General features: G+C 49.6%; 2 protein-coding genes across 2 annotated transcripts in view; one reads left to right on the top strand and one right to left on the bottom strand.

Annotated features, from left to right (window-relative positions):
* The window catches only part of LOC140075537 (uncharacterized), a 30,415-nt gene extending 11,194 nt beyond the window's left edge, over window positions 1-19,221 (bottom strand). Inside the window, exons 1-2 of the mRNA XM_072121617.1 lie at window positions 19,062-19,221; window positions 14,509-16,100 (exon numbers count right to left, since the gene is read on the bottom strand). Coding sequence (XP_071977718.1) covers window positions 14,509-16,100; window positions 19,062-19,221 — 1,752 coding nt within the window. The remainder of the gene's footprint in view (window positions 1-14,508; window positions 16,101-19,061) is intronic.
* Window positions 1-24,817, top strand: part of LOC140075962 (uncharacterized) — a 795,288-nt gene that overhangs the window by 716,958 nt on the left and 53,513 nt on the right.

Genomic DNA, 24,817 nt, shown 5'->3' with positions numbered 1-24,817 from the left:
GACCGTTGTGTTTAGCTCTTAGTGACACGCATATCCACCTCAAACACCGAAGTGGGACAATTTATTAGGGGTTTGATTAGAATTAGGCAGAGTCTGCAGATTTTTTTTTTTTTACCTTTATTTCTTTTTATAGCTCAAAGTCATCAGGCACAGCACAAAATCCAGTTGTGTGCTGTCAGTGTAGGTTAGAAACTAGCCATAGCAATAGGATAGCATCGTTTTGTTTAAAAAAAAATAAATAAAAAACAGAAATTTTTTTTTTTTTAAAGTTTACACTTTAATTTGGAAAATGTTTAACCCGAGGGCTAGAGGACGAGGGTGTGGACGTGGGCGTCCAACTACTGCAGGGGTCAGAGGCCGTGGTCCTGGGCGGGGTGAGACACCACCTGCTGATGAGGGAGCAGGGGAACGCCGCAGAGCTACACTCCCTAGGTTCATCATGTCTCAAGTTACTGGGACTCGTGGTAGAGCACTGCTGAGGCCAGAACAGTGCGAAGAGGTGATGTCGTGGATTGCGGACAATGCTTCTAGCCTTTTGTCCACCAGTCAGTCTTTCACGCAGTCCACCCATGTCACCGAAATCAGCACTCCTCCAGCTCCTCCACCTCAGCCTCCTTCCCCCCAGTCTGCCCCCTCCCAGCAAAATTTGGCATTTGAACCGGCATACTCTGAGGAACTGTTTTTTGGACCCTTCCCACAGTCACAAACCACTTGTCCGGTTGCTGCTGAGCAATTTTCCGATGCCCAGGTTTTCCACCAGTCGCAGTCTGTGGGTGATGATGACATTAATGACGTAGCGGAAGAAGTGTGTAAAGAGGTGTCGGACGATGAGGAGACACGGTTGTCAGACAGTGGTGAAGCTGTTGTCAGGGCAGGAAGTCCGAGGTGGGAGCATACTGAGGGATCGGAGAATGATGAGGTGACAGACCCAAGCTGAGTTGATAGGCCGGGTGAACACAGTGCTTCTGAGACGGAGGCGAGTCCTATAGCAGAACAGGTTGGAAGAGGCAGTGGTGGGGCCAGACGGAGAGGCAGGGCCAGAGCTGGTGCATCAGCACCAAATGTTTCCCGTAGTCAAGCTCCCGTGGCGAGGGCTAGATCTTCAGAAGTCTGGAGGTTCTTTAAAGAAACACCGGATGTCTGACGGACTGTGGTGTGCAACCTTTGCCAAACCAGGATCAGCAGGGGTTCCACCACTACTAGCTTAACTACCACCAGTATGCGCAGGCATATGAATGCTAAACACCCCACTCAATGGCACCAAGCCCGTTCACCTCCAGCCGGGCACACCACTGCTCCTTCCCCTGTGTCATCTGCTAGTCAGCCCCCTGCCCAGGACCACGGCCCAAACACCTCCCGTGCGAAAACCCCATCTTTGCCTCCACGATCCTCCACAGCATCCACCAGCGTTCAGCTCTCCATACCCCAGACGCTGGAGCGCAAAAGGAAGTATAGCGCAACCCACCCACACGCCCAAGCCCTCAACGTCCACATCTCCAAGTTGCTTAGCCTGGAGATGCTGCCCTATAGGCTGGTAGAGACCGAGGCCTTTCGAAACCTCATGGCGGCGGCCGCCCCTCGGTATTCGGTCCCCAGTCGCCACTACTTTTCCCGATGTGCCGTCCCAGCCCTGCACAAGCACGTGTCAGAGAACAACATCCATGCCCTGACCAACGCCGTTTCTGACAAGGTCCACCTGACCACGGACACGTGGACGAGTGCTGCCGGGCAGGGCCACTATATATCGCTGACGGCACATTGGGTTAACTTGGTGGAGGCTGGGACCGAGTCTGATCCTGGGGCTGGTCATATACTGCCGACGCCGAGGATTGCGGGGCCTACCTCGGTCCAGGTCTCAAAGGCCTACTATGCCTCCTACTCCTCCCACCCCTCCTCCACCTCCTCCTCCTCCGAATTACCATCCGTGGGCATGGCGCCATCAGTCGGTAGCTCTAGGCACAGCAGCAGTGCCGTTGCTAAGCAACAGCAGGCGGTGCTCAAACTGCTGAGCCTAGGCGATAAAAGGCACACCACCCAAGAGCTATTACAGGGCATCACGGCGCAGACCGATCTGTGGCTGGCACCGCTGAACCTGAAGCCAGGCATGGTTGTGTGTGACAACGGCCGTAACCTGGTGGCGGCTCTGCAACTCGGCAGACTGACACATGTGCCATGCCTGGCCCATGTGTTAAATCTCATAGTTCAGCATTTCCTCAAGACATACCCCAATCTGTCTGATTTGCTCACAAAGGTGCGCCGCATCTGTGCGCATTTCAGGAAGTCCAGCACAGATGCTGCCACTCTCAGGGTAGCGCAGCACCGCCTCCAACTGCCCGCTCACCGACTGTTGTGCGACGTGCCCACGAGGTGGAATTCAACATTAACCATGCTATCCAGAGTTTACCAGCAGCGCAGAGCGATTGTAGACTGCCAGATGTCAACTTCCACCAGAACTGGTAGTCAGGTCAGTCAGCTTCCTCAAGTCTACAATGAGGAGTGGACGTGAATGTCTGATATCTGTCAGGTGCTGAGTAACTTTGAGGAGTCAACACAGATGGTCAGTGGCGATGCCGCCATCATCAGCCTCACCATCCCGCTGCTTGGCCTGTTGAAAAACTCTCTGGTCAGCATGAAGTCGGAAGCTTTGCGCTCGTCACAAGAGACGGGGGAAGAAGATTCCCTTGTTGATAGCCAAAGCACCCTTAGGTCTGTTTCTCAGCGCATATCGGAGGAGGTGGAGGAGGATGAGGAGGAAGAGGAGGAGAATGTTGGCGAGACAGAAGAGGGGACCATTGTTCAGTCCTTCACTGTTCAGCGTGTATGGGCAGAAGAAGAGGAGTTGGAGGAGGAGGAAATGGGCAGTCAGGCCAGTGAGGGGAGTGAATTCTTGCGCGTTGGGACTCTGGGGCATATGGCTGATTTCATGCTAGGCTGCCTATCCCGTGACCCTCGCATTCAAAGAATTTATTCCAGCACCGATTACTGGGTATTCACTCTCCTGGACCCACGGTACAAGCAAAATCTTTCCACTCTCATCACTGGAGAGGAAAGGAGTGTGAGAATGCATGAATACCAGCAGGCCCTGGTGCACAAGCTGAAACAGTATTTCCCTTCTGACAGCGCTAGCGGCAGAGGGCGTACTTCAGCGGGACAAGTAGCGAGGGAGAGTAGGCGAGCAGGCAGCTTTTCCAGCACTGGCAGGGGTACGCTTTACAAGGCCTTTGCCAGTTTTATGTCACCCCAGCAAGACACTGTCACCTGTCCCCAGTCTCGGCAGAGTAGGGCTGATCTTTACAGAAAGATGGTGAGGGAGTACGTAGCTGACCATACCATCGTCCTAAATGATCACACAGCTCCCTACAACTACTGGGTTTCAAAGCTGGAGATGTGGCACGAACTGGCGCTGTACGCCTTGGAGGTTCTTGCCTGCCCTGCCGCTAGCGTGTTGTCCGAGCGGGTTTTCAGTGCAGCTGGTGGCATCATCACCGATAAGCGTACACGCCTGTCGAGTGACAGCACTGACAGGCTGACGCTTATCAAGATGACTAAAGCCTGGATTTCTCAGGATTTTCATTCTCCACCAGGTGAAAGAAGCTCAACCTGAATAATGTATGCACTCCCCTCATTGTCCTCCTTCTCCTCCTCTTTGTACACTAAAGCAGAGGAAACTGGCTATTTTTTGCCAGGGCCAACTGGCTCTAGCTATAGTACTCTATGTATTTAATTTTTCTGGAGGGCCACCTACCCGGTCCTCTGTTTCAAGCAATTTTTGGGAGTGCCACATACAGGCACTCAAACTATTTAATTTTTCTGGAGGACCACCTACCTGCTCCTCTGGTTTGAAAACTTTTTTGGACTGCCACATACAGGCACTATCCAAATTAAATTGTCTCCATAGCAGCCTCCACGTGTCGTCTTTTTAGCTGGCTCCACACATTGTCTCCATTGCTACCTCCCCACGTCATCGCCATAGCTGCCTCCAAAAGTCGTCCATATAGCTGCCTCCATACATGGTCCCCTTATCAAACGATCTGTGTCAGGCAGAATTTTGGGTTGTTTTCATGGATTCCACATCAAACTTGTTAACTTTGTCGCCACCCTGCTGTGTAATCCACAAAATATACTGGCAAACTTTTATCATTTACCGATATTATTTCAGCGCTTCTTGCGCATCTGTTTACATTCCCCTCACCCGCCATATCCCAAACTTATATGAACGCTACTACACTTGATCTTATACAAAAGGTTCTTAGAGGTGCTTTTTGGGGAGGAGCTGAGAGACAGGGGCTTGGATTGGCGAAAGCTCGCCTGGCAGCGGAGCGCCAGCTCCATCCCAAGATCCAACTAACATAGTTTTAACTGCAGCACCTTTAATCTACTACTAGTTCACTGCCTCCATACATCGTCCCCTTATCAAACGAGCTGTGTCAGGCAGAATTTTCTGGTGTTTCACCAGATACATAGTGGAACGCGGCCCATCTGTCGCCGCCATGCTGGAGACCTGAATTTGCAATCATAGCAGCACAATATGGATGCCCCATACTGTCGCTCTTAATCATGGAACCATTTCCGTAAAAACAATTAAAAATAGAACCACTATGCTATTCCATTATTCCTAGGTGAAATATTCAAACGACCCGGCCTGCTTTGAAAATTATAATTTTTTCAAAGTAAACGCTTCTGGTCCCCAGGCCCATTTTGGGTGGGGAGGAGCCGAGAGACAGGGGCTTGGACAGGCGAAAGCTCGCCTGGCAGCGGACCGCCAGCTCCATCCCAAGATTAGGCAGCCTCAGAGGCATCCATGCATGCTGCCCCTGCTGTTTCCTGTCCATTTCGCCTCCACGATCCTCCACAGCGTCCACCAATGTCTCCATGTGCAACTTTCAACTGTCTATACCCCAGACGCTGGAGCACGAGAGGATATGCAGCACATCATCCCCTTATCAAACGAGCTGTGTCAGGCAGAATTTTCAGGTGTTTCACAAGATACATAGTGGAACTCGGCCCATCTGTCGCCGCCATGCTGGAGACCTGAAGTTGCAATCATAGCAGCGCAATATGGATGCCCCATACTGTCGCTCTTAATCATGGAACCATTTCCGTAAAAACAATTAAAAATACAACCACTATGCTATTCCATTATTCCTAGGTGAAATATTCAAACGACCCGGCCTGCTTTGAAAATTATAATTTTTTCAAAGTAAACGCTTCTGGCCCCCAGGCCCATTTTGGGTGGGGAGGAGCCGAGAGACAGGGGCTTGGACAGGCGAAAGCTCGCCTGGCAGCGGACCGCCAGCTCAATCCCAAGATTAGGCAGCCTCAGAGGCATCCATGCATGCTGCCCCTGCTTTTTCCTGTCCATTTCGCCTCCACGATCCTCCACAGCGTCCACCAATGTCTCCATGTGCAACTTTCAACTGTCTATACCCCAGACGCTGGAGCACGAGAGGATATGCAGCACATCATCCCCTTATCAAACAAGCTGTGTCAGGCAGAATTTTCAGGTGTTTCACCAGATACATAGTGGAACTCGGCCCATCTGTCACCATGCTGGAGACCTGAAGTTTCAATCATAGAAGCAATATGGATGCCCCAGTAGTCACTCTTAATCATGGAAGTCGTCTCCATGGCTGCCTCCCCATGTCGTCCCTTTATCAAAAGAGCTGTGTCAGGCTCATTTGTCGGGTGTTTCACCAGATACGTTATGGAACTTGGTCACTATGTCGCCACCATGCTGTGTTATCGACTAAATATACCGTCAACCTTTTGTTCACATAGGAAATCATTTCAGCGCTTCTTGCTCACCTCCTTTGGTGAAACCTGAGTCCATTTAGGGTATGTCGCCATGACACTCTCTAGCCTGCTGCCTCTGCGTGCCATCCCCTATAGTGTCAGGGTCAATTATTGGATGTTTTAGATGCTATCTAGCCTCATTCGGTCACTCTGTCATGGCCATGCTGTTGCCCATAATTTTGGCATAATGGTGCGATTAAGCAGCCTCAGAGGCATCCATGCATGCTGCCCCTGCTGTTTCCTGTCCATTTCCGTGGTGTTTCCATCCTTTTCTGAGGTTCCCAGGTGTTTGGCCAAGCTTCCCTGTGCAGACCCTTGGTCCCCTTGAAAAATGTTCGAGTCTCCCATTGACTTCAATGGGGTTCGTTATTCGAGGCGAGCACTCTAGCATCGGGAAAAGTTCGTCTCGAATAACGAGTACCCGAGCATTTTAGTGCTCGCTCATCTCTAGTCAAGGTCTGGGCAGATATAAGACTTAAAACAGTCTGATTTCCACCGGCCCAGCCTTTTTATGGATTCCTCGCTCATTCTGTATGAGTGCGCCGTGGACGCAGCACCAATACAGAAGGAATGAGGGCCGAATTCTTTTGGGTTTAAACCTAAGAACAGCAGGGATTTTTTGAAAACTGCACGAATTGATAATGAGATGATGGGGATCCGGGGTAAGAAAATTTCAACCCGCCGGGCGACCACGTTCGTAATTATAGATCAAGGAAATGGGGCACGGATTGGCCCCCAAAGGAAGAAGTGAAAACCAAGAGTCCATACTGAAAAAATCAGTTTTGGAGCGATGAATACAAACTTTGACTTAGTTGTGTTTTACGATTGCGTGGTTGCTGAGCAAGCCGCTGGCTTTTTAACTTCAAGTAGGACTAACTCCCCTATCCGAAGGGTCCCGAAAAATGTGATTGAAAAGGACGCTTTAAATAAGGACTCCTCAAAAACATCCGGACAGACAATATCTAAAAAGTAGATAAATAAAAATAGAAATTAAACGAAAAAATAGGGGAAGGGACACTGGTCTCCGGGAATCGTGGGAAGATTTTTCACGTTTCCAGCTTTTTAAGATTTGTTTTAAGAGGATATTTTTGTTATATCGGGACGGTTATGTAATTTTAGCATAAAGGACAAGCCGGCCAAACTACTTTTTGCCTGCTTTTTGTCTAATTGGCAATAGCCAATTTCACAAATTATTCAAAAGTTGGGACCTCTCCACAACCAATGTGACCAAGACACAGAATACTTCTGCCATGTAGCTGCCAATATGGAAGTCCTTATCAATTGCACAAACTGTTCTCTACCAGGCTCCATAACAATTGGGGGCATGCAATCCTGGACTCGTCCACTGACCCGTGAAGTTCTTTGAACGCCTGAAATTGTGCAGGAGACAAAGCATACCTGGCCAGGAGCCACATGTTGGATTGAAGGCAGCACAAAACCAGGTGACGTAGCAGCGCGAGTACGGGATAAAATGAGGATGAGAGATTATTTACGACATGTACCAGTGAGGCGTCATTCGAACAAAATCTAATTCTGGTATTGGCCAATTTAGAACCCCAAATTTCATAAACCACAACAAATGGGAAGGGACATAAAAGGGTGCAATTTGTAAGTAATTCCTGTTTTCCACCAAGATGAAGGCCAGGCATTACTGCACTGGGTATTGTGCCAAATGGGGGCAAAGCCGTCGTTGGCGGAGGCTGCGGTGAATAAATTCAGGGAACAACTGTCCGTTTCTGCATCCTGTAGGATACCGGAACCATTAAAATCCTGCAAGAATACCCGCTAAACTTGCAAATCATGTGTCAGGGGGCTAGTAATCCTGATGAAATGGTTAGGGTAAAGCGTGCGTTTTATGGCTAATGAAAGGCGGCGAGAGAAAACGCGGCCGATGGGAATAACTCTACATGTGAAGTTGAGCAGGCCCAGTAGGACCTGGAATTGGTGGAGGTTGGCTTTCTTTTTACTGAGCATGCAATCGATCTCCTGGCGTAGGCGGGAAATTTTCTCGACTGGTAATCTAAAAGTCATGGTAACAGTGTCAAGCTCAATTCCCAAAAAGGATAGATTTAAACCGGACCGACAGTCTTGTCAGCAGACAAAGGGACCCCAATGTACTCAATGAGTGCTGTAAAACAGTGCGGCAGGGAGCAGCAAGTATCGGAATCCCTCTGCCCCACAAACAAAAAATCGTACAGGTAATGGGTCATTGAAAAAATTCCTGTCTCCCGATAAGCCACTCCAAAAACGTGCTGAAAACTTCAAAGTAGTAGCATAAAATGGAGCAGTCCATAGGGAGGCACATGTGGTAGTAGTAATAAACCTCCAGGCAACATCCTAGGAGATGGAAGCAGGCAGGATGGACCGGAAGAAGCCTAAACGCAGATTCAATGTCAGACTTAGCAAGCAAGGCTCCTGGGCCCGCTTGCTTCACCAAGTTAACGGCCCGATCAAAAGAGACATAAGACACAGCGGCATCTTCCTTTGATATAGCATCGTTAACTGATGAACCTTTTGGGAATGAAAGGTGATGGTTCAGCCTAAATTTGTTAGACTCCTTTTTAGGAACCAAGCCCAAGGGGGAAACCTGAAGGTTGATGAAGAGGGGTTCAGTGAAGGGGCCTGCCATCCTGCCTAATTGGACTTCTTTAGAGACTTTTTCTAAGGCTAGTGAAGGATTTTCCCTGACCGATATGAGGTTATTGCATTTAATTGAGGTTGTGGAAGGCTGATAGGGGATAGAAAAAAACGTGCGGCAGGCTGAAGTTGATCTTGTTAGGCAGGCTGTTGGGGTGCTTCTAGCTGATGCAGCTGCGGTGATCTCTTGCTGGATTCGCGGTGCGATGGTCTGCCTATGGAAGACTGATGACTGCGGGAAGGCTGCTGGTGATATTGTGGAGATCTACTGGAGCCACGGTGGGACGCTCTGACGTAACTTGACTGACGTACTTGGTGGTGGGAAGATTCGTGGAAAGAACTTGATTGGAAGAGTCATGAAGGTGACTCTGTGATCTCGATGGCAGGAACCTTCGGGAAAGTACGCTGCAGCACAGCCACTTGGACCAGATGACGAGGCGCTGTAATGTTGGGTCTTGCAACTTCGGTGTAAATCCTGCCAGATGTAACCTGCGCATGAAAACTCATAGCCAGAATCAAACTCTTGACTGTGGTACGGCCTCTGAGAATCCCTGTGACTTGAACGGCGCTGGGAGTGTGCAGGGGACCTATGCTCATCTATGTGGCTGGTGCGGCGCTGGGAGCGGGATGAAGCATGCATGGGAGTAACAGCGACATCTGCGGTCTGAAAGGTAGCATTGGGCGATCTGCTACCTCACTGGGAAGGGGGTCTGGGTGCAGAATATTGGATAGGGACAAAGGTGTGGAGTGAACCTGGGGGGGACAGACGGGGAGGGGAGGTTATGGCATATGGGGCCTGATGGCGGTGTGCTTTACGCATGTGGGCAGGTGACTGGGGGCTATACAGCTGAGGGAGGAACCTATAGGGGACCTAATGACTATAGGTGGAGGTGAAGAAGAAATTTGGGCCTGCATGTGGGAGTGCAGCTTACCCTCAGTGTGAGGAGCGTCGGGCCTTGTCCCATGCTGATCGGCATCCCGTGGAGCTTTAGATGAGGTCCCAGGACGATCGGTCCCCTGGCATCCATATCTAGTGGGGCCATGTGGTAGGGAGGCCACAGCCTTCTTCTGGGCCGCGCCGCCTGCCACAGTTTGGAGAGCTGGAGCTTTAAAGCTTTAAAGATGGTTGCAGGGGAGTCTCCATGTTTCCGTTGAGGACCAGGTGCCACTTAGACTCTGGTCCCAGTTGTCGGCTAGTACCAACTCCCGCAGTGATCCAGGGGGTTCACTGACCCCGAGTCCTGACAATATGCAGAGTATTTACTGTATGTGTGTGTATATGATGCGTTTTATACTGTATGTATGTATATAATGTGTATGTACTATACAGTATGTGTGTACATCTTGGGACTCTCCATCCTGCCAAATAAGTCTTGATTCTGATAATTCAGAACAGCAGTATCAAGACGTATTTGTTGCTAGTAAGCAGCCGCAGATGCCCTCCATTATTAAAAGCTGCACAGAAACTATTTCCAGCAGAATGTGGTGTCTTTTTCTTTTTTTGTTTCTCCATCCTCCTAGCCTGACTTGGGACTCTGCACCCTGCCAGAGGGCCCTGGGGCTCTGCACCCTGCCAGAGGGTCCTGGGCACTGCACCCTGCCAGAGGGTCCTGGGGCTCTGCACCCTGCCAGAGGGCCCTAGGGCTCTGCACCCTGCCAGAGGGTCCTGGGGCTCTGCACCCTGCCAGAGGGCCCTAGGGCTCTGCACCCTGCCAGAGGGCCCTGGGGTTCTGCACCCTGCCAGAGGGCCCTGGGGCTCTGCACCCTGCCAGAGGGCCCTGGGGTTCTGCCCCCTGCCAGAGGGCCCTGGGGCTCTGCACCCTGCCAGAGGGTCCTGGGGCTCTGCACCCTGCCAGCGGGCCCTGGGACTCTGTACCCTGCCATAGGGTCTCGGGACTCTGCACCCTGCCAAAGGGCCCTGGGGCTCTGTACCCTGCCAGAGGGTCCTGGGGCTCTGCACCCTGCCAGAGGGTCCTGGGGCTCTGCACTCTGCCAGAGGGCCCTGGGGCTCTGCACCCTGCCAGAGGGTCCTGGGGCTCTGCACTCTGCCAGAGGGCCCTGGGGCTCTGCACCCTGCCAGAGGGTCCTGGGCTCTGCACCCTGCCAGAGGGTCCTGGGGCTCTGCACCCTGCCAGAGGGTCCTGGGGCTCTGCACTCTGCCAAAGGGCCCTGGGGCTCTCTACCCTGCCAGAGGGTCCTGGGGCTCTGTACCCTGCCATAGGGTCTCGGGACTCTGCACCCTGCCAAAGGGCCCTGGGGCTCTGTACCCTGCCAGAGGGTCCTGGGGCTCTGCACCCTGCCAGAGGGTCCTGGGGCTCTGCACTCTGCCAGAGGGCCCTGGGGCTCTGCACCCTGCCAGAGGGTCCTGGGGCTCTGCACTCTGCCAGAGGGCCCTGGGGCTCTGCACCCTGCCAGAGGGTCCTGGGGCTCTGCACCCTGCCAGAGGGTCCTGGGGCTCTGCACTCTGCCAGAGGGCCCTGGGGCTCTGCACCCTGCCAGAGGGTCCTGGGGCTCTGCACTCTGCCAGAGGGCCCTGGGGCTCTGCACTCTGCCAAAGGGCCCTGGGGCTCTCTACCCTGCCAGAGGGTCCTGGGGCTCTGTACCCTGCCATAGGGTCTCGGGACTCTGCACCCTGCCAAAGGGCCCTGGGGCTCTGTACCCTGCCAGAGGGTCCTGGGGCTCTGCACCCTGCCAGAGGGTCCTGGGGCTCTGCACCCTGCCAGAGGGTCCTGGGGCTCTGCACTCTGCCAGAGGGCCCTGGGGCTCTGCACCCTGCCAGAGGGTCCTGGGGCTCTGCACTCTGCCAGAGGGCCCTGGGGCTCTGCACCCTGCCAGAGGGTCCTAGGGCTCTGCACCCTACCAGAGGGCCCTGGGGCTCTGCACCCTGCCAGAGGGTCCTGGGGCTCTGCACCTTGCCAGAGGGTCCTGGGGCTCTGCACCCTGCCAGAGGGCCCTGGGGCTCTGCACCCTGCCAGAGGGTCCTGGGGCTCTGCACCCTGTCACCCTGTCATGTAATGTTGTTTTTTTTTATCCCATTCCCAGATGTCTGTTCTGTTTCTAGACAAAAATACATTTGTTTATTTTGAGGGTCCTGGGGCTCTGCACCCTGCCAGAGGGTCCTGGGGCTCTGCACTCTGCCAAAGGGCCCTGGGGCTCTCTACCCTGCCAGAGGGTCCTGGGGCTCTGTACCCTGCCATAGGGTCTCGGGACTCTGCACCCTGCCAAAGGGCCCTGGGGCTCTGTACCCTGCCAGAGGGTCCTGGGGCTCTGCACCCTGCCAGAGGGTCCTGGGGCTCTGCACTCTGCCAGAGGGCCCTGGGGCTCTGCACCCTGCCAGAGGGTCCTGGGGCTCTGCACTCTGCCAGAGGGCCCTGGGGCTCTGCACCCTGCCAGAGGGTCCTGGGGCTCTGCACCCTGCCAGAGGGTCCTGGGGCTCTGCACTCTGCCAGAGGGCCCTGGGGCTCTGCACCCTGCCAGAGGGTCCTGGGGCTCTGCACTCTGCCAGAGGGCCCTGGGGCTCTGCACTCTGCCAAAGGGCCCTGGGGCTCTCTACCCTGCCAGAGGGTCCTGGGGCTCTGTACCCTGCCATAGGGTCTCGGGACTCTGCACCCTGCCAAAGGGCCCTGGGGCTCTGTACCCTGCCAGAGGGTCCTGGGGCTCTGCACCCTGCCAGAGGGTCCTGGGGCTCTGCACCCTGCCAGAGGGTCCTGGGGCTCTGCACTCTGCCAGAGGGCCCTGGGGCTCTGCACCCTGCCAGAGGGTCCTGGGGCTCTGCACTCTGCCAGAGGGCCCTGGGGCTCTGCACCCTGCCAGAGGGTCCTAGGGCTCTGCACCCTACCAGAGGGCCCTGGGGCTCTGCACCCTGCCAGAGGGTCCTGGGGCTCTGCACCTTGCCAGAGGGTCCTGGGGCTCTGCACCCTGCCAGAGGGCCCTGGGGCTCTGCACCCTGCCAGAGGGTCCTGGGGCTCTGCACCCTGTCACCCTGTCATGTAATGTTGTTTTTTTTTATCCCATTCCCAGATGTCTGTTCTGTTTCTAGACAAAAATACATTTGTTTATTTTGAAAAACCTGTACACCGTCTTTGGTAGATTTACTCTCTGCCCGGTGGCATCCATCACCTCCATCACCAGCTATCCCTGGGGTTTTTATTGAAGATTAATAAAAGTTAGGTTTTAGTCACCCGCACCCCTCAATACCTAATTGTCGCCTTTTTAGTGTTTACTTGGAGTGAGGTTCATGTTTGATAACCCCTTCCTGTCCCCAGAATATATACGAAGCTGTAACCTAAAAAGTAAAAAAAATTAATTAATTAAAAACTACAAAAAATAAATGTGCCAACAATCATCATTTTCTGCTCCTCAATAGTTGAGCTTGGGATTTATTGAAATGCACATATACAGTATATACACACACAGCGGCTGGGGGTGGTCGCCCACTGACACAAACAGTCTATAATTTTAAGGGTAGGTTAAAGGGGTTGTCTGGTTAGGCCCTATGCTTAGCCTAATTTACTGATTGGTGGGGCCTCAGTGATGGGACCCCCACAGATCATGAGAACAGGGGTCCAATGTACCCCCGAAATGAGCGGAGCAGCTGATCACACAAGTGCATCCCCCCCCCCCCCATTCCTCTCTATGGAGCTGACGGAGATTGCCGAGCGCCGTACTCAGCGATCTCCATCAGCTCCATAGATATGAAGGGGCCGCCCAATCCACTTACTACAACCAGACAACCCCTTTAATTTGAACATTGAGAGATAGAACATGAGAAAATCAAATCCAGAAATCGCATTGTATAAAATGTATTTGCATTCTGCTGAGATAAACAAGTATTTGATCTCCTACCAACCATTAAGAGTTCCGGCTCCTACAGACCAGTTTTCAAAATATGGATGAAATACATGACCAGGCAATGGCCGAGTTCGGCATACCGGGAAAGACCCACAATACCCCCCCTAGCCTGACCACCACCTAGCTACAAATAAAAACAGACACATTTTATTAGTTGGAAAGGTGAATGGTCACAGCTTTATTGCAAATGGATGTCAATCTGAAAAACAGGAAACATTTGTTAACATAATAATAAAATACATCAACATAAAAAATTGAAGGCAAAGTTCTTGGCAACAACCCTAATTGGCATAGGATAAAACGTAACCAAAACCACCGTTTTACCTCATTGTCTCCATAAACCATAAAAATGCACGCTCAGCGCACGAGAACCACACCCCCAGCTCCACTTTGCCGCCAACCTCCTAGCAAAATGGCGAACGAAAATGTGGCCCTAGACCAAACCAACTCGGAGACAATGTAAACCAACATTCCACCTTGATACCGATCCCAAGGGGAAAAAACCACCAACCTCACATCAATAACCTCACCTTACTGATACTTCGTGGCTATCTTTTTCGTAACCACACTTTAAGTGTACCACTGGCTGTTGCCAAGAACCCGCCACCTTACAAAACATGCCTCCTCACTCCCTAACCTAAAGACCCTTACAAGAATCTTATTCCTACTTGTATCCCGACTCCCCGAAAACACACATGTGTTCCCTAAACAAAACAAACTAAAGGGAGGGTGGGTGGGACAATTTTTTCTGGCCAGAATGAGGCCAACCCTTCCTGCCACTGCCTAAATAACCTCTAACTCCACCCCCCATTTTAAATTCCCCCTATCCCTAACACTGTTATTCTCCTCCCCCAATAGAATTCCACCCATGTATTGTATGTCCCTCCCTGCCAAGCCTGTCATGCCCGCTCTACGCCCAGCTGCGCAGGCTCCGCTCTCCCACAATGACTCGTGGGGCATCCGTGATCATGAGGAAGGTGAGAGATCAGCCTAAAACTACCGGGTAGGAACTTGTAGCAGCTGGGACCACAGTCACCATGAAAGAAGTGCATGGCTTCTCCCTAGTGTGGCTTCTCCCTAGTGTGGATTCTCCCTAGTGCGGCTTCTCTTCTGTATAAAAAGCTCTAAATGAAAGTTACATTTTTGTGACATTCTAAATATAATTTTTTCCCCTCAATGTTAATTTTCTGTATATTTTCTATAAAATATTTAAGAACATGAAAATGGTTTTTCAGCTGTGTGAATTCTCTGGTGTTGTAACAGATTTCTTTTCACAGTAAAGCATTTCCCACAATCTGAACACAAATATGGTTTCTCGCCTGTGTGCATTCTATGATGTGCAGCAAGATTTGATTTGTGAGCGAAACATTTTCCACATTCAGAACATGAAAATGGCTTCTCCCCTGTGTGAGTTCTCTGATGTTTTACAAGTTCTCCTTTAGTAATAAAACATTTCCCACATTCTGAACATGAAAACGGCTTCTCCCCTGTGTGAATTTTCTTATGGATTTCAAGATTTTTCTTTATAGGAAAACATTTACCACATATGACACATGAAAAAGGCTTCTCTCCGGTGTGAATTCTCTGATGTTTCACAAGTTCTGCTTTAGCCCTAAAACTTTTACCACATTCGGGACATGAAAATGGCCTCTCCCCTGTGTGAATTCTCTGATGGTTTACAAGTTCTGCTTTAGCCCTAAAACTTTTACCACATTCGGGACATGAAAATGGCTTCTCCCCTGTGTGAATTCTCTGATGGATAACAAGACTTGATTTCGAAATGAAAGATTTTCCACATTCCGAACATGAAAATGGCTTCTCTCCCGTGTGAATTCTCTGATGGTTTACAAGTTCAGCTTTCATCCTAAAACATTTATCACATTCTGAACACGAAAATGGCTTCTCTCCCGTGTGAATTCTCTGATGGCTTACAAGTTCTGCTTTAGTAGTAAAACATTTATCACATTCTGAACACGAAAATGGCTTCTCTCCCGTGTGAATTCTCTGATGGCTTACAAGTTCTGCTTTAGTAGTAAAACATTTATCACATTCTGAACATGAAAATGGCTTCTCCCCTGTGTGAGTTCTTTGGTGTCGAATAAGATCTGCTTTATTGGCAAAACATCTGCCACATTCAGAGCATGAAAATGGCTTCTCCCCTGTGTGAATTCTCTGGTGTCTATAAAGATCTTTTTTCTCTGTAAAACCTTTGCCACATTCTGAACATGAATGTCGCTTCTCCCCCGTGTGAATTCTCTCATGTTTACAAAGATCTCTTTTCTCTGTAAAACCTTTTCCACATTCTAAACATAGATATGGCTTCTCTCCCGTGTGAATTCTCTGATGTCTAATAAGTAATGATTTAAACCTGAAACATTTGACACATTCAGAGCATGAAAATGGCTTCTCCCCTGTGTGAATTCTCTGGTGTCTATAAAGATCTTTTTTATCTGTAAAACCTTCGCCACATTCTGAACATAGATATGGTTTCTCTCCTGTGTGAGTTCTCTCATGTCTAATAAGTAATGATTTAAACCTGAAACATTTGACACATTCTGAGCATGAAAATGTCTTCTGCCCTGCGGACGCTCTTAGTTGTCCGTCTCCTCTTTGGCGGCTTCTTTTCTTCCTCTTAGTCTGGGATTTATCAGAACAGAAGCCCAATGTAATAGGATCAGATGATGGGTCATTGCTGGGAAGGGCGGAGGGTAAATCCGTTTTTCTGGCGCCATTGTTATATGTATCTTGTGTAATCTCACAATCATCTGCTGTGATATCTGTAGACATCAGATGTTCCTCTGAGCTCTGGGCGATGGCATCTGCCGGGAATAACAGGATCAGTGATTATTAAGGTCATAAAATCTCTCTCCTCTAGAGAGGAGAAGAGTTCAAGTTTGTAGAAGTAATAAAAAGTGAAAAACACTAAAGTTTAAACATTAGAAGAAATAAAAAATAAATAACTAAAAAATATAAGCCCCTAAAATGTCACTTTTCCATAAAAACACTTAATAAAGTATAAAAAACACAAACACACAACCCCCCACATATTTGGTATCGCTACGTCCGTGACAATCTGCATAATAAAACTGAATAGTTATTGGACCCGCACAGTGAACCCCGTAAAAAACAACTCCAAAAAACTTTCCAAAAAAAAGATATATTTTAATTAATACCCTTTAAAAAATGCTCTAAAAAGTGATAAAAAAACGTTATGCACTCTAAAATAAGACCACTAAAAAGAACAAAGCTTCTCGCAAAAAAATAAGCTCTTAACTAGATTTGTCAGCCGAAAAATGAAAAAAGTTATGAATATAAAAAGACGGTGAGGCTAAAATTAACAAGATTTTCGCCAAATGACTTTTTATTCAGTAAAAATGGGGTAAAAATAAAGAAATTATATAAATTAGGTATTTTTGTGACGACCCATAGAATAAAAATAATATACTTTTTTTATGGTATGGTAAACAGCCCAAATCCCCCCCCCCCCCTCAAAAAAAAATCTTCCTAAAAATTGATGATTTTCATTTCCTCCACCAACAAAGAGTTAATAAAACCCCACCAATTAGCTATAGATGCCCCAAAATCATGTAGCAGAAAAGTGCATCTCATGTGGCAATAAGAAGTAAGCCCCTATAGGTCCACATTAAAAAAAGAAAAAAAAATTATATCCTGTACAATGTGACAATGTAAATCTGCTCCTCCCCCTCTTCTATGCCCGGCCGTGCGCCCGTACAGCAGTCACCACCACATATGGGGCATCAGCACTCGGAAGAAATTGGGTATCAAACTTTGTTTTCATTTAATCCATTGCAAATGATTAATTTTCCACCCAAAATGAGTGTACAGGCGGTCCCCTACTTAAGAACACCCGACTTACAGACGAGCCCTAGTTACAAACGGACCTCTGGATGTTGGTAATTTCCTGTACTTTAGCCCTAGGTTACAATAATCAGCTGTAACAGATATCACAGGCGTCTGTAATGAGGCTTTATTGTTGATCCTGGTTCTTATGACAACCCAACATTTTTAAAATTCAGTTGTCACAGAGACCAAAAAAGTTCTGGCTGGGATTACAATGATAAAGTATACAGTTCCGACTTACATACAAATTCAACTTAAGAACAAACCTACAGACCCTATCCTGTATATAACCCGGGGACCGCCTGTACTGCGAAAAAATATTACAATTTGTAGACCGCACCTCCATTTTGTTTTAACCTCTAAAAAGCACCTAAAGGGTTAACAAACTTCTTAAAAGTGCTCTTTCATACGTTGAGGGGTGTAGTTTTCATAATGGGGTAATTTACGAGTCTCGATATTATTTAGGCCTCTCACAGTCAATTAGAAGTTGAGCAGGTCCCTATAAATATGGGTTTTGGTGAGTTTCCAAAAAAATTGAAAAATGGCCCCAAATTCTGAACCTCATAACATTTTAGTAAAATATGTGGAATCTTAAAATACCATCCAACATAAAGCAGACATTTGGGAAATGTAAGTTATGAAGTTATTTGGGTGCTAGGACTATCTGCATCAAAAGTAGAGAATTTAGAACTTTGAAAATAAAGATTTTTTCCAAATTTTTGCCGATTTTCGTTTTTTTCATAACTGAACACAAAAGATTTCATCCAAACTAATTTGAAGTACAATGTGTCACGAGAAAACCATCTCAAAATCCACGACATCTCATAGCGTTCCAAAGCTATAACCACTTATAGTGACACAGGACCTTTTAGGGTCCGCGTCCTAAACCCCTATCCCTCTACATCCCTGCGCCCCTATACCTCTACATCCCTGCACCCCTATACCTCTACATCCCTGCACCCCTATACCTCTACATCCCTGCACCCCTATACCTCTACATCCCAGCACCCCCATACCTCTACATCCCTGCGCCCCTACACCTCTACATCCCTGCACCTCTACATCCCTGCACCCCTATACCTCTACATCCCTGCACCCCTATACCTCTACATCCCTGCACCCCTATACCTCTACATCCCTGCACCCCTATACCTCTACATCCCTGCACCCCTATACCTCTACACCCCTGCACCCCTATACCTCTACATCCCTGCACCCCTAGACCTCTACACCCCTGCACCCCTATACCTCTACACCCCTGCACCTCTATACCTCTACATCCCTGCACCTCTACATCCCTGCGCCCCTATACCTCTACATCCCTGCACCCCTATACCTCTACATCCCTGCACCCCTATACCTCTACATCCCTGCGCCCCTATACCTCTACATCCCTGCGCCCCTATACCTCTACATTCCTGCACCTTCATCCACACACTTTTCCCTATAGTATATCAGGTACAATTTATTCTGTAACACAGATCTATTATCTGGCCCATAACCCTGAAAACACAATCACTAATCAGGTTCTAGGACACATTGTGGGGAAGAGAAAAGAGGCCGAAGAAAGGAGAACAGAGGAGGAATCAGTTCTAGAAAGTAATGACTGATAAGTCCATCAGTACTCACCATCCTGGAGGTCCCTGGCCCCAGCGTCATGTCCTCCTTCCCAGGCTCCCTCCTCCTCCTCCTCCTCCTCCTCCTCCGCCTCTATTTCCTCCACCTTGGGGATCATCTTCTCCTCAGTGTCACTTGCATCCATGTTCAACTTTGCTACTGGGAAATAAATATGGACATCAACATCTCATGTAAAAATATTTCCCTCCAGAGATACATTAATTTCTGGTGAAGAATAAGAATTTCTATAAGAAAAGCCCCTGGTATAACATCTACACACCATTCAGTCTATAGATACATACATAGATCTGCTCCGTGTCCAGTCAGGGTCTCAGTCCAAGCTCCTCCAGGTTCTTCCTCCAAGAAGTTCTCCTCATGTGAGTCCTGCTTGGGTCTCTTATAGCCCTTGGTCTGCCCCTCTGGGAGATGTCCCACCCTAATGGTGAGAGAACTTCCTCCCATGTAAATGAAGGGCGTCGGTGCCACTTCCTAATCAGCCGGGCCCAGCACTTGTGATGCCCTCATTGTTCTCCTTTGTTATGGGTTTATCATCCCCTCCTCAGACAACTGTGAGCAGGATGTGTCTTTCTCATGGAGCTCAATAACTTCATTTACAAGTGTTTACTAGGCCGAATGTCTCTGTGTGACTCCCATCCTCCATCTTAGAGAATGTGTATAAGGGATGGTTATTGTTGTCTCTTCCCCTGGTTCTAGGCCTTTCCCATTGTTTCTGTGAGAGTATCGGTCACATCTTACACTTTGATGAATATAAATCTATATATCTGATATTTATACATCACCACAGCTCAGCTTCCATATTGTCCTCTAAAGACAATTTACCCCCAGATCAGATATCATTGTGTCTGTGCCAGGTTTATTGTCTTTGGATTGTGCACGTGTATGTATGAAGTGTTTGTGCCATTTTTGTGTTGCGGCTGTAAGATGTAACTGTGTAACTTTCCATAGCAGCGCCGATCGCACCTGATAAATGAACACGGTGACGCGTCGCTATGAATTATCTGGCACAACCTGCACAGGAAGAGGAAAACTGCACCGGGGCAGATGACACCACTTTTATATATCTGGGTCAATGTTATCATCTTTTCCCCAGTGGATGAATGTTGCACAATGTTTCGGACCTCAGAATATACGTAGAAGGACATTTGTTATTGTGTTTTATTAAGGCTCTAGATGTTCTTCATTCATGTCCAGTTTTGGGTTCACTCTCAGATAAATGAACTTTTACCGAGTTCTGAACCACAAGATGTCGCCAAATATGTCAAAGATACCAGCAATATGTTACCACGTGTAATAATGTGATCTGCCCATAACTCCTCCTTGTATCAACCCATCTCCCTCTATTATTCTGGACCTATAAGATAAAGATATTTGTGTGGGATCTTTCAGATCTCCGTAGATGCAGCAAACGATGTCTGTGTCTCTGCATCATCTAATCTACTTGTTGTGTTACTCAAACATCTCTATCCAGCCGCTTATTCTCTGCCATTTCCCATAACCCCCAATAACTTTATACATCACAGAAGTAACATACAACCCTCACAGATTCTTACAGCTAAAACTACAGGACACATAACATAAATGTGACTATATACTGTATACAACCAAATACACAGAGAACACAACCACACAGCGCGGCCTCCTCTCCTGCCTCTCCTGGGGACCCAGTAATGTGGACACCACCACCAAAAATCCCATAGAAATGTGGAAACTCCGGCTTTCTGAATATTCAGTTAAAGCACAAAAAATGATTTGACCTGGTTACAAATGAACTCATCCACAAGGAATAGCAGAGCTGTCAGCGGGAGCCTCGTTCTCTCGCCTCCATGACAATGTATTCGTAGAAGGATCACACTAGGAACTGGTTTCATGTTAGAGAGGAATATTCTGCACTGGAGGAGTATAGTTTGGCCTGGGCAATTCCTTCCCTAAAGATATCCTCTGGTCTGGGTTATTCCATACAAAGAGTTTCCATGGCCCAGCACATGGGATTTATGTCCTGGATTGTGGAAACTCTTTTAATGGAATAAGGTGATTAAAAAAAATGAAATAAAAACTAAAATCTATAGTAAATTATCACAAAGTAATAGCTGTACCTAGGAAATCCCTCTGACTTACTCATGTGCCTTGTAATGATGAAGCTCATTTTCTCCAAACACTTTTATCTTAATAATTGCCTTCAATCATCTGATGAGATGAGATGCTGGAGAGGGAAGTTTTACACGGGATGTTCACAACCATAATCACTGTCAAGGAGCAGAGTCTTCTAACATGGATGAAAATAAGACTTTATAGTATGATCTTCCCAGTAAGTCACATGCATGGAGGGATTTGCATTTCCTATTGTTCAGGATGTGAAATCAGTAGGGAATCACCGGGAGACATTCAGCCTAGTAAATACTTGTAAATGGAGATATTTAGCTCCATCGGGAAGTCCTGGCCGCATTTGTTTGGGAAAAGGGAATGATAAACCCATAACAAAGGAGAACACTCAGGGCATTGCAACACCCTCGCCGATGCAATGGCGAGGTAGTGCTTGCGAATACGTCCCACCTGCATGTAATCCCATTACACAACATGGTTCTAATAGGACATAGGGATATTGCAGTGGTTAATCCTGCCTGGCAAGGCAGATGTTAATATATGATGTAATTTCTATTATCCAATGATATGTGTTGCATCCTGTCTCTGTGCACTGAGAGGTAATTGGAGGAGCAGCCACCACCTGACCAAAGGGAGGTAATAAAACCCCCTAGCCTGGAATGTTCTAGAGGAGAAAGAGAGAAATCTCTCTCAGGAGAGAGACCGGTCCTAGTCAGGCCCTCTGGGTCTGTAGGACACAAGCAGAGAGTAGTTAGCTGAGCAGCAGCTCAGAGACTCTAGCATACCAGACCAGTGCAGGAAGAGCCTAGCCCCTGCCTAAAGTGGAAGCTAAGACTAGAGGTAGTGTAGTGAGGAAAAGGGGTATCATTCCTACCTTCAAGGGTGATACCTGAAGAGATCCAGGACCGAGCTGAAGCCTCCTCTAAGGACACAGCTGCCTCCCAGCCTGCCCTATACATCCAGGCTGGTGAAATACATCCTGTGGCTCCCTCCAAATACCTCTCCAGTACTCCACCTGTTAAAGACACGTTTTCTGCAGTTCCTGCCGGTTGCAATAAACGAACTGTAAGTTGTTTTCTTCAACTTCTGTCTCCGTCTGGTCCCTGCTACTACAACTACCATCATCACCGGCACCCTGTCCATCACCCAGAGACTCACACTCGGGACATTAAGGGATTGCCCCAGGGAGATCCGCTATAGCAGCCGCTCCCTCATCTTTTCTTGCCAACACCACCCTGCTGGAGACCTGCCAGGCTGTAGGACAGCCCTCCGGTTCCCCCGTACCAAGCACCGTGACAATAGCGTGCTTAGGCCGCAACCGCCAGCCACTCCGGTACCGCGGGCCCCGGCTGTCACCAGGCCTCACCTCAAGGGCTAGGCCCCGGTGGGGGATGTTGCAAGTGGCGTCACAAACAGGATTGATACTTCTGTGCCTTATTACGGCATTAAAGACTGTGCTGCCTAACCCTGCTGCCATCCGGGTTTAGGCCCAAGGACTTGTGTGTTTCTGGAATGAACTGTGTTATACTGCTGCCACGTGCGGTCGAGCGCCGCTCCCGCACTCCAGAGGTTAATCCTGGCAAGAACTGTACCAGCTCTGCTACATCCGGCGCTGCCGCGCCTAAAGATTTTTACCTCAGAAACTGTGGCGCAGCAAATAATTCCAGCCCGCCAAAACCTTCACTGGCGGGAAACCCAGATGACGCATCAAGCTCCACCCCCGCGCGAAGCGCGCGAACCCCGCCTCCTGTGGCGCAGGAAAAATTAGAGCCCGCCACAGCTCTTGGCGGGAAGGACTTGGACTCCTCCTACTGGCTCGAGGCGGACTTCCTGCCCTGCCTCAGAGAAGCGCCAGAACTGGAGTGGACTTTGGACAGCGAGGACAACGCCATGTGGGGTCCTCCGCCTCTCCCTCCTGTGGAGCGTCCGGAGTTTTACGAGGTCCTAGAGACTATGGTGGTGGTCTCTGCGCAGCCTGTCCGAAGACCCTCCGCTGGACATCGGCTGCACCGAGGATTGACTCGGGCCTTCGTCACCAGGACATGTTACCAAACGGTGATGCAGTACCAAATCCCACCCGGGCGGTTCCTCGTCCCTATCCCGGCTACCATCCCGGTACCGCGGGTCCACGTGGAGGCGCCACGTGGGGAGGCCCCGACTCCTACTGAGCCAACGCCGGGGCCTAGTGTTGCCGCTCCACCTGCTCCGAGGCCTACTACTCCTGCCACGCGGCCTGCTAGCCCCGCTGTAGTGGTTCCTGTCCCTCCGGTGGTTCCTGCTCCTGTTCCGGCACCTACCTGTCGCCCAAGGAGATCCGAGCCTGAACCGGAGCCACGAGCCCCAGCACCGAAACCTCCGCAGCCTCAAGGCCGAGGTGAGGCCGCCCGCCGGCGACTCCGAGACGCTGTCTCGGACCAGCGACGCCGAGAGAAGGAGGCCCAGCGGTATATGGCCGGTCGATCTACAGCTGGAGCTTGGGTCGAGAAGAATCGCACCACCGGCATGGTCCGGTTCTTCGACAAGCGGAAGGGCTATGGCTTCGCCACCCAGGACTACACCGGACGGGAAGTATTTATACCCCGCCGGTCCGTCAAGAGACCTGATCTGCCGGAGAGCATGCACAACCTGAAGCCGGGAGAGTGCATCGAGTTCTCCCTGCAGGAAGGACCTCGAGGACCCTGGGCGGCTGGCGTGATCCGGATCCCCGATTCCGACGAGGACCGTTACTTCCCGCAGGACGACTGGTATGAGGATGACGAGTGGCCGGAGTCTCCGAACACCTCTTCCTCCTCGGCTGCAAGTCCCCGGGCGGTGACCCACGTGAATGCCCCATCCACAGTAATTGTGAGTACGGGTCCCATTGCTATCCATGGGCCGTGCATGATCCAGGGCGCCACCCCCACTGTCTCCCCTGCCGGGAGCATTGCCAGGTCCCGCGGCTCTTCTGTGGGAGAAGACATCCCGGCTAGTGAACCTTGTCCGGAGGTTCCATCTAGGCCCGCATCTCCCCGTGTCGGTTATCAATGGGGTGATGACCCGGCCCCGGAAGAACCGGAGCTGGAAGGAGCCGCGGCGCGGCCGCTGGACTCCGTTTATTTTTTCCTGGACCCCTCTGTGGTCCCTGGCTCAGTTGAGCCCCCGGCTGGAACAGCCGACACCCCGGGCGACAGCGCTCCTCCCCCTGAAGGTCCTGAGGATGTTGCTGCACCTGCAGTACCCACTGCTGCCACCGGGTGTCCCCAGCCGGCACCTACTCCCGCTGAGGATGCACAGGATTCCCTGCAGGAGCTGGATCCTGCCTTTGCTGAACCCAGCGATACTGACTAATCCCTGAAGGGCTGTAGCCCTCTCCAGGTACTTTGTCCATTGTAAATATATGTGTATTTATCTCCATTTACCCCAAAGAGCCAGAGACTTTCCTGAGACTCTTACCCTTATTTATCTCAGTCAAGAGACATTCCTTGAACTGATTATTGTCATGTGCTATGATAGCACCCTTCCTCTGCCACAGCAGGGATTTCTTCAAAGGACTCTGTCCCTCTCCAAATAGAGGAGACCCTTTGCTTCCCAGTGCACTTTTCCCCACATCAAGGGCTGTACCCAGAAGATGGACTTTGTCACTAGAGACCTTCTGTGAGACTTTTGCCAGATACTCCAGGGAAAAGTTGCTATGTCTATTGACTTATTATTCTGCACTTAATGCCTTCCTTTTAGGTACGGATATTATGCATGCACTTTTATGCCTTTCCTTTTCAGGAAAAGAGACATTTGATCCTGCTACCCTGAGTAGCCTATCTACTTCTGTAACGTTTGTAACGTTTCAAGATGTGTACCCATTGGGCTCCTAAGCCAATGTGAATTTTTCACCTGTTTGCACACTGTCATATCTGCCAGTAGTCTGCATTAACCCTTTTATAGGCTTTTCAGGTTGTAGTGT

The sequence above is a fragment of the Engystomops pustulosus genome, chromosome 8 (assembly GCF_040894005.1).
Source record: "Engystomops pustulosus chromosome 8, aEngPut4.maternal, whole genome shotgun sequence".
Taxonomy (NCBI): domain Eukaryota; kingdom Metazoa; phylum Chordata; class Amphibia; order Anura; family Leptodactylidae; genus Engystomops; species Engystomops pustulosus.
Note: the sequence above shows the minus strand (reverse complement) of the source record. Positions and strands in the feature narration are given on the sequence as shown.